The following is a 10,302-nucleotide window of genomic DNA, read 5'->3' as shown; positions in this document are numbered from 1 at the left end:
GGGGTTTCACCGTGTTAGCCAGGATGGTCTCGATCTCCTGACCTCGTGATCCACCTGCCTCAGCCTCCCAAAGTGCTGGGATTACAGGAGTTAGCCACCGCGCCCGGCCTCTTTCTTTTTTCTTTTCTTTCTTTTCTTTTTTTTTTTCTGAGACGGAGTATCACTCTATCACCCAGGCTGGAGTGCAGTGGCAAGATCTCAGCTCACCACAATCTCCGCCTCCCAGGTTCAAGTGATTCTCCTGTATCAGCCTCCCGAGTAGCCTGCCACCACACCCGGCTAATTTTTGTATTTTTAGTAGAGACGGGGTTTCGCCACGTTGGCCAGGCTGGTCTTGAACTCCTGACCTCAGGTGATCTGCGCGCCTCGACATCCCAAAGTGCCAGGATTACAGGTGTGAGCCACGCGTCTGGCCTGCAAGTGGACAATTCTAAGCACGTTCTGCTCAGCTCCTCTGACAATCTCGGCCATCAAATCCCAGGTGCCGCAGGGATGGCCCACTGGACAATGACCCTGTATGAGCCGCCTCCATCCCGGCTCCCTCTCCCCAGCCCCACTCCTGTTGCCCTTGGCCCTTTAGAAATAAACTTCTGCTTCTGGAACTGAGTCTCCAGCTCTGCTTTCCAGAGAGGGCTGTGGGTGGGGGACCAGCTTGAGGCAGGGAAGGAGCAGGGAGCAGGGACCCAGGCTGGTGGGCAGGTCCCCAGGAGCCTCGAACGCCAGGCACAGACGCTGGGCTCCTTGGGGTCTCAGCAAATGAAAGTGGCTGAGTCACTGTGCCTGAGCTGTCTGACTGACTGCAATTGCAGACTTGACCCAGGAGAGAGATGGAGAGACTGACAGAGACCACGAATGCCCACACACACGCAATGCGAGAGAGAGAGGGAGAGAAGGAGAAAGATCCAGACAGGAAGAAACTGGGAGATGCGGGGAGATGACAGAAGAGCCTGGGGTGGGAAAGAGGGAAAACAGAGCTGCTGGATGTGCAGGATCAGCCCCTCCACCCCTCCGGCCTGGGGTTTTGCCACACAGGACCTTCCGCTCACAGTTCTCCCAGGGACATTTGGGACCAGACCTTTCTGGATACCAGGGGTGGGGTGATGACTTCAATTCTAAGCATGGAGGCCTGAGGGCACTGGGGCTCCGTTTCCTCAAGGAATCCTTAAAGAGAAAGGCCAAAGGGAAGGACAAATCAAGAGATGTTTCATTAACATAGCCTCCTGCCCTGAGGATTTTGAGCTCATCCCAGCTGCTGTGAGGGAGCCCTGGGAGGGTGTGCAGGGGTCCTTGCTGATGGTGATTAATCTGACCTACTCTCCAAATAGCCAACTATCTGCTTTCTTGCGTAGAAGGAAAGGGAAGTCGAGGTTGTGGGGAGATGACACAGACACTAGTGGGCCCTGAACTTTAGTCAAGAAGAGGTCCCCAAGTGGGTTTCTGAGCAGAAATGCCCAGGACCTGCAGGACCAGCATGGCCATTGTCCCGCTGCCATACCCTCTCTGGTCTCACTCTTCTCGTCTTCACAATGGGGATGTTCACATGCAGCTCGCAGGCTGGCAGTGACGATTTCTCTGGGTGATGTGCATGAGCAGGCGCTTGTCAAACCGGCCCCGCCCACACATGCAGATGGGGGAAAGAGGGGCTCCCGGAGCTCTCTGACTCGACAGCTCAGTTTCCTGGAAGTCCTGCCCCTCCCTGCTCCCCTGATGTGTTAACTGTCCTCTGGTGCTGGGAGGTCACGCAGGCAGGCAGCTGAGAACTCCCAGCTCACCCCCAGGCTGGGTATGCTTCAGGGTCTGACCCTAACGAGGGTCCCAGGTGGTGCACTCACGGGGCACTCCTGACCTCACTGCAAAGGGGTCAAAGCTGAACTGACATGAGAACCCCAGCGCACACAAACTAGACAGGACAAGGACCAGATGTCCGAACTGTTTAACCAGCTCCACCGCCCACCGGGAAAGACACTGAATTCCCAAAGACATATTTTTAAGAAGTGATGAAATTGCCTTTTATTTTTGCACAGGTGGGTGAGTAAATGAATGAATGCACAGGATAAAACTCAGAACGGTGAGAACCAAAACAAGGTAACTGTTACTAGATATAAAAGTTTAAAAAATAATAGTACTGAACACCACCGCCATATAAGCACATAGCATTCCCTTATGCTACTTAGAATCCTTCACGGAGCCTTCACCACCATCACCCTTGCACAGATGAGGAAACTGAGGCTGACTTGGGATAGGGGCCTCCCCAGGGTCACAGAGCTGGAAGTGGCAGTGCCAGGACTGGAGACCAGGCCCACAGCGCACTCTGAAGGCACACAGTAGATTGGAAGTTGCTCTTCCAGGGCGAGTCTGCATTCTGGAATGTTCATCCACTATACCAGGGTCAGTGCCTGCCCACTTTTGCCTTTCCTCCTGGGAAATCACTCCCCATAGCTTATTAACCCAGGCCTCTGCTGCAGAGCCCACCCGGGGGAACTCAAGCTGCCGGCTGCTGCCCCTGGCCGAGGTGACCACACCTGCCCCTCGGAGCTGGAGGCCATGAGCAGAGGTGCCAGTCGGCCTGGCAGAGGGGACTCCGGGGGCAGGGCCAGAGGTGAGGGAGAGCAGCCATCATAGCCCAAGGCTTAGCCGTGCCCTGCCTTCCCTCTCTCTTGCCTTTCTCGGTGTCTCTGGGGCCACCTCCTGGCCTGTGGCATCTCCCCAGGCTGGGTTTCCTGGTGACCCTCTGGAGTGCAAGAGACCCAGGCTGGGCAGACTGGACCGTCCCACACCCCAACCAACTGTGAGAGCCAGGTATTTCCTGAGCCCTCACTGCTCCTCCTCCAAAAAAGGGAGCTGGTATTGGCCTTGCAGGGCCGGCGAGAGGCGGAATGGCGTAGGAGAGGGGACCTCAAGGGAGCTGTGCAATAAGCAACCTAAGGCCAGGAGCTGGAGGTTTTAGATCGATCGATCGATTGATTCAGGAAAGTCTGGAACTTGGGTGAAAAGGCAGACTAGGGAAACTGAGGACTCCAGCAGTCAGAGGTGCGCAGGAGAGGAGAGAGTGGAGCAGGGCCACCACAAGTTTGTGTCATCCAGTCCATCCCTGACCCACTTCACAGCTGGGGACACTCAGGCTCAGAGAGGTTGAGTTCTCTGCCCAAGGTCACACAGCCAGCTTTTCATAGAGCCAGTAACACCAAAGTGAAGTACTTTCTAATCCCAATGTTTTTAGTGAATTGGATGGACCAAGGGGGCCTGCCGGAGCATTTTATCAGATCACTCTCATCCTCATCCTTCCAGAAAGTCAGGCTCTGTTTATTATTTGCTCTCCCAAGGTCCAAACAGACCTGGGACCTTCTTGTGTTTCCTTATTCAAAAGAGAAGCTGCCTTTCCAGGGGAAGAGAGTGGACGCTAATGCAGCAACAGCTACATGACAAAGGCCTGACCCCACAGCAACCCTCAAGTTACTGAGTGTCCTTTGCGCTTCACCTGCGTGACCTCCTCCCAACAGAACCAGAGGCTGCTAGTTCCATTTCACAGGTGAGAAAACCAAGGCACATGAGGCCATGCCCTCCCTAGTAGCCAGCAAATGGCAGAGAAGCAGCACAGACCCTAAGTGTGCTTGGCACACAGTCACAGTTGGAACCATGAACCTCACCTTGTCTTCCTTCATTTAATCACAAACAGTGCTTCCATGCGGGGTGGAGAGGAAGGGAGGTTGAATCCTGTATTTTTAGTGGCTTAAAACGGCATTTATTTTTGCAGTTTCTGTGGGTCAGTAATCAGGTGCCTCTGGCTGAAGGTCTCTCATGAGGTTGCCGTCGGGGTTGGCAGGGTCTGCAGTCTCATCTGAAGGTTCACTAGGGGAGGACCCACCTCCAAACCTGCTCATGCATGACCCCCATTCGTGAGATGAACAGACTGAGGCTCAGAGAGGTTAAGGGTCTGACTCCAGAAAATGCAGCTGGAAGCATCAGGGCCAGGTGAATTCATCAGCCTGTGCAGAGACACGGGGTCCAGGTGGAAGCAGCTCCTGGGGCTTTCCAGGGCAGGGAATCTGCTCTGTCTTTGCCGTTAGCTGCCACTGTGGGCACCCACAACACACTCTTCAGACATCAATCCACAAATCCCAGCCAGGCCAGGCCTTTCTGTAATCCCACCCTGACTTTGTAGATGTCTCCTAGGCTCAGGTGGCACAGCTGCCCAGGGTCACACACAGGGGGGTTGGTGGAGGTGGGATGCAAACCAGGTCTTCCAGCTGAAAGCCCCTGTTCTTGCTCCATCAAACAGTTTCCTGTGTCCAGTGGCAGAGACACCTGAGCCCCAGCACAGGGCCTCACCTTGATGCAATCAACTCATGGTCTGGGCGTGGGAAGCGTGGCGCCACAGGCATGGCGGAAGATACCCCCAGGGAGGCAAGTATGATGGTAGAGTCCAGGCCACGGGGCCAGAGTGCCTGGGCCATCCACACGTTCATCCCACTCCCCAGCAGGAGATGTTGGGATTCCCGCCATCCCCGCATCGTGTCTCAGCTCGCCATTTTAAAGAGTGAAGCCAGAAGCCCCACCTCGCAGGCTACACTGGTGATCAGACGGGGCAACCCACTGGCGTGGCAGCTGAGTTAGCACATGCAGGATACACGCACAGGGCACTGTCCCTCCACTGCAAGAGATCGACGCAGTTATCTGCCGTTCAATGGTGAGTACTACTGTATGCTTAAGGACAGAATCTCACAACTGGAGAGAGCCTGATGAAGCCCAGTCCACCACTTCCTGGGCAAGCCATGTCCCTCTAACATCCACGGAGTGGGGTGGTTTAGAAATGTGCCCTCGGGGCGCTCCCACTGAGGGGAGGACAGGAGGCTCTTAACCCAGCGCCCGTCCAAGACGAGAGCTCAATCCTGGGTGCTGCTATTGTTCTTCTGATTTTCCGCTAGAGGGCAGTGGCGGCTCGGGGCCGTCCCCTCCAGCTGAGACTACCTGGGCCTGTAAATGTCAGAGGAGCTGCAGAGGTTGGTGCTCTGTCTACACACAACGAGGGACTTGCTCAAAGCTACCAGGGCTCATCACACGCTTGTTCACAATGGGCGCTTGTGGGGAGACACACCACAGACAGGTAACAGCCTAAAGGATTGCAAACTTGTGGGGGGAGTCAGGGGGTCCCGTGCCAGGGGCTGCTGAAGACCGGGACTCCAGGAGCCCCCTGTGCAAGGCGTGCTGTCCTTGGGCTGGGCCTGGGGCTCTGGGCCCCTGCAGAGGGGCACCTCTTTTGTCTATAAACTTTCCCAGAAACGTCTTCCTCTATAAACTTGCACCAACAAATGGCTTTTATTATCACACTAACCACATTTCTTCTGATTGCAAAAATAATCATCTTCTGATTTTAAGAGTAATGTGCATGAAAAATACAGAAAGAGTATTTAGTCACTTGAACCTGTATTTATTTGAACCTGTATTTAGTCACTTGAACCTGTCATTCTGATGTTTCCATATTCTTCTGTCCAACATTTTTCTTCTGAAGAGCATTTTTAGAAGCACAATGTTTTGAGATCTCTCCTGCCTGGGAGAAACATTGAGACTGTCTCCCACATGGTCCCTGTTCTACTAGAACATTGCCCGTCATTCTCAGTGGCTCCTGACTCCCTGCTGGGCTGGGCAGACCCCTGGTGTCAGGGCCCAAGCTGACTCTGGGGAGGGTGGGTCCCAGGGAGAGGTGAGGTCCAGCTTCTGTGGCCAGGTCAGAAGGGTGCAGTTCAGGTCCTGTGTGGCCTCGGAGTTATCCACCCCACTGGCTTCAGCCTTCCATGTGTGAAGCTGGGATTCCCCCACTCGGGGGTCCCACTATCCCTGCCCTGCTAGAGTACCCACCTTTCCTTTGCCGCTCTCTGTGTTTTGCCCTGGCCTCAGGGAGCACTGCTTATCCCAGAAACAATGGAACCATCTGCTGGCTGCTGCTGCAGGGCCTCAGCTTCTGCTGCCTGGGGTCTTGGTACAGCAGTGTCCATTGTTATCTGGGATCTTTCAGCCTCTCGTGGGCAGCCTTCACGCAGGGGGTCATGCCTGCTCTTCATAGGCCACCTTTCACCCTTCACTCCCTCACTCGCCCTGCAGACTCCTCCTAGCTATGGGAGACTCGCTAGCAGGGTGGCCTGCCTGGCACTTTTAGGATCAAGACTGACCAAAAGAAGGTGCACTTGGCTTTATTTATTTCTAGAACAGTCTTATAGAATAAGAAAATACATTTATTTATGTATGTATGTATGTATTTTGAGACGAAGTCTTGCTCTGTCGCCCAGGCTGGAGTGCAGTGGCGTGATCTCGGCTCACTGCAACCTCCGCCTCCTGGGTTCATGCCATTCTTCCGCCTCAGCCTCCCGAGTAGCTGGAATTACAGATGGCCACCACCACGCCTGGCTAATTTTTTTTGTTTTTAATAGAGACGGGGTTTCACCATGTTAGCCAGGATGGTCTCGATCTCCTGACCTCATGATCCACCTGCCTCGGCCTCCCAAAGTGCTGGGATTACAGGCGTGAGCCCCCGCGCCAAGCAAGAAAACACATTTAGAACTTAGGTGACTTGTGTGTTTTTAAATGAATTCTGGCTCCATAGTGACAGTCCCCAAGGCACAAGGAATCACACATAATTTGTTTGTTTTAGAGACAGGGTCCCACTCTGCTGCCCAGGCTGGAGTGCAGTGGCACCATCATAGCTCACTGCAACCTCTACCTCCGGGGTCAAGCAAGCCTCCCACCTCAGCCTCCCAACTAGCTGGGACTCCAGGTGCGTGCCACCATGCCCAGCTAATTTTTTTGTAGAGACGAGATCTCACTATGTTGCTCCGGCTGGTCTCAAACTCTTGGGCTCAAGCAATCCTCCCATCTCAGCCTCCCAAAGTGCTGGGATTACAGGCGTGAGCCACCATGCCTGGACTCACACACATCTTGCACACATCAGTGATTTCTGAGTCCACCACATTAGATTAAAAGGAGGTGGCCGGGAGGCTGCCATGGTGTGGATGTTCCTGTCATTGGGGAGTTCTTGACAATGAGAAGGGAGCGGAGGTGTCTCACATCAGCTCTCACACAATCCTGGGCCCCCGCAGCCCGCCGGAGCTGTGGGGGTGTCAGTGGAGAAGGAAAATGCCTCCCCACAGTCTGGCAGGTGGGGACTGGCCTGCTCAGCAACTCAGTCCCACGCCCCAGCTGGAAGGTGCACAGAGCGCACCCAGCCCAGCCCTCTTAGATGCAGATGCGGAGACTGAGGCTGGGATTTTAAATGCAGGCTCCTAACATGGCTCGGCCCCGGCCCGGGGAGAGGACCTGATGGGCTGGGGAGGGCAGATGTCAGAACCTCAAGCACAGAAGAGCTCTAAGTCTGCAACTTTAGCCATGGGAGGCACCTCGGCGCAGACCCAGCTTGGGGCTTCCAGAGTAAGAATGTGTCCAAGCTGCTGCACTGCTCAGACCCTGTCTCTGCACTTGGAAATGGGAACGGCTGCACAGACCTCACTGTGGGGGGGTGACACCCAAGTCAGAGGCACAAAAAGAAGCACCCAGTGAGGCCCCTGGTCCCCTGCAGGCTCCTGGCCTGCAGAGGGCCCATGGCAGAGTGGCCTAGGACTAATCTCTCAGCCCCAGGGCCTGGCCTCCCCAGTCTAGTGGCCAGGGCACATACCCGTGGCCACCAGGAGCTTGGGGCCCTCCGGGAATTCCAGGGCTCTGGCAGATTCCTGAGGACAGTACTGCTAGGGGCTCAGTCACAGCTCACAGCTCAGCTCCGGCAGGCATCAGTCGGCATGGACCTCCGTGTGGCTGTGGGTCAGAAAGCTCACTCCATGAGCAGCAGACCCTCAGCGCCTGCTGTGGGCAGGCTGAGAATGTCGCCCCATGTGGCCAGGCTTCCTGGGTTTTCAAGAACAGCAAGATGTCTGGCTTTTGGGGGCGATCTCCACCTGCTTTGGGAAGTCTTTAAACCTCACACCAGCACACTGAGGGCCACTTTGGAGGGTGATGCTCACAGGAACGTGAGCTCCCAAAGTGGGGCCTGTATGAAATCCCTGGTCCTGGAGTAGCACCCACTGAATGTGGGGGGAAGGAAGTCTCTAGTGGGAGGGACAGAGCAGAGACCCAGTGACTATTGTTACCAGATTGCAATGAGCAGGGCATTATACAGGCAAATTTGGTGGTCTCCTAATTAAAAGCAAAGAAAAATGTCAAACAATTCATACCTCATTCATTCATTCATTCATTCACATAAATAACAAGAATTGCGTGGCCAGCTCCTGCCCAGCCCCAAGGACTAGTTCATGCACCACAGCCCAGAATTTCCCCTGTCCCGACTGAGCAACAGTAAAAGTCACCTGGCAGGGCTGGGTCAGGAGCACCAGGATGCCCGATAAAAATACACGTCAGGGGTGCGTGTGTGTGTGTGTGCACGAATGTACATGTGTCTCTGTGTGTGCATATGTGTATATGTGTGTGAGAGTGCACCTGTGTGTATATGTGTGGTATGTGCACGTGTGTATGTGTATGTGTGTGTGCATGCATGTGTATGCATCTGTGCACCTGTCTCTGTGTACGTGTGTGATTGTGTATATGTGTGCCAGTGCACCTGTGTATGTGCACACGTGTTTATGTGTATATATGTGCATGTGTGTATGTGTATGCACGTGTGCACGTGTCTGTGTACGTGTGTGCGTGTATGTGTGCGAGTGCACCTGTGTATGTGTATATATGTGTGTATACGTGTGTGCATGTATGTGTATATGCATGTATGTGTGTGTGCATGTATGTGTATATGCATGTATGTGTGTGTGCATGTATGTGTATGTGCGTGTGTGTGTGTGTGTGTAGGGCATTGTTTTAAGCCGCGAACATTCATTACCTCATTTATTCCTCATAAATACCCGATGAGGTAGGCCAACTACTTATTGTTCTTCCGGCAAAAAGACCAGGAAAGGAAGGCACAGAGAGGTTAAGAAACTTGCCCTGTGTCACACAGCCTGTCACAGAGGCTGTACCCAGCTCCTGGGGGCTCAGGGGGCCTGTGGAGGGGCAGGGAAGCCCATGTCCATCAAGTCCCTGGTGCGTATCTGAGGGTAAGAGTGCTGTTTGGAACAGAGGTTCCCAGAATTGCCTGATGACAAGCATCGCTTGGAAACTTGTTAGAAATCCAGATTTCTGGGCCCCACCCTGGGAGATTCTGATACAAGGGGTCCTGAGTCAAAAATCTCAACCTTTAAGGACATCCCAGGTGACTCTATCTTGATCAAGTTTGGGGACCAGTCCCTCTGGGCACTGCATGAGAGGCCCTGCCCATCTTTGCTGGCCTTACACTGGGCCCCACGGCACACAATAGGTGCTCGGTAAATGTTTACTGGACTCCCAGCTAGCTGCCATGACGGCCCAGCTGCAGAAACCAGGCCCAGGCGAGACTGGTCAGGTTCTCCTCATCCCAGAGGAGCAGGGCCTGGCATCCGTTCCTAGGACCCAGCCTCTCTCCTCTCTGAACAGGGACCAGGGAGGCGATCTGAAACCCCCCAAAGCCCTGGGCAGACTGGACGGGGCCCTGGAGTGCTTGTGCCAAGCTCCCTGCAGCGGCTTCTCCCCGTCCTGCTTGGGAACGCTGGCCTGGGAGAGCTGAGGGGGAGGAGGGTCAGGCAGGAGACAGCCCTTCCCAGGGTGGGGTGGGGCGGGCGGGCTGCAGCAGCACAGCGAATGACCTAGGGCCGGCCATCCAGGTCAACTGATTGGAGTCCAGAGGTCAGGCTCACTAAAAATGTGTGCCTTCCTGCCCCTCAGGGTTCTGGGCTGCGGGGCTGTCCTGAGGAACCGTGATAGCAACAGCTGAGGCTCTGCAGCAGGTGGTGGACCCGGGATCCAGCCTCCCCTCCTCCCCTCCTCTGCAGGGTGAGTTCAAGAACATTCCTCTGGGTCTATCATCACTGGGCTGGTGCCTACTTCTCAAGGTGTTGAGGGAAAACAGTAAGAATTAGTACCAGGGGGCTCACGCCTGTAATCCCAGCACTTTGGGAGGCCAAGGCGGGTGGATCACCTGAGGTCAGGAGTTCAAGACCAGCCCAGCCAACGTGATGAAACCCCATCTCTACTAAAAATACAAAAATTAGCCAGGGGTAGTGGTGGGCATCTGTAGTCCCAGCTACTCAGGAGGCTGAGGCAGGAGAATCACTTGAACCTGGAGGCGGAGGTTGTAGCGAGCCAAGATCATGCCATTGCACTCCAGCCCGGGTGATGGAGCGAGGCTCCATCTCAAAAAAAAAAAAAAAAAAAAAAAAGAATTAGTACCAGGATCTC

The 10,302-nt window shown here is 54.5% G+C and overlaps 1 protein-coding gene across 1 annotated transcript in view; it reads left to right on the top strand.

The window, feature by feature from the left end:
• Window positions 1–10,302, top strand: part of LOC105550738 — a 33,611-nt gene that overhangs the window by 17,415 nt on the left and 5,894 nt on the right. Inside the window, 3 exon segments of the mRNA XM_011995739.1 lie at window positions 2,466–2,599; window positions 5,896–5,977; window positions 7,643–7,806. Coding sequence (XP_011851129.1) covers window positions 2,466–2,599; window positions 5,896–5,977; window positions 7,643–7,806 — 380 coding nt within the window.

This window comes from Mandrillus leucophaeus, unplaced genomic scaffold (genome assembly GCF_000951045.1).
Source record: "Mandrillus leucophaeus isolate KB7577 unplaced genomic scaffold, Mleu.le_1.0 Scaffold496, whole genome shotgun sequence".
Lineage (NCBI taxonomy): Eukaryota > Metazoa > Chordata > Mammalia > Primates > Cercopithecidae > Mandrillus > Mandrillus leucophaeus.
Note: the sequence above shows the minus strand (reverse complement) of the source record. Positions and strands in the feature narration are given on the sequence as shown.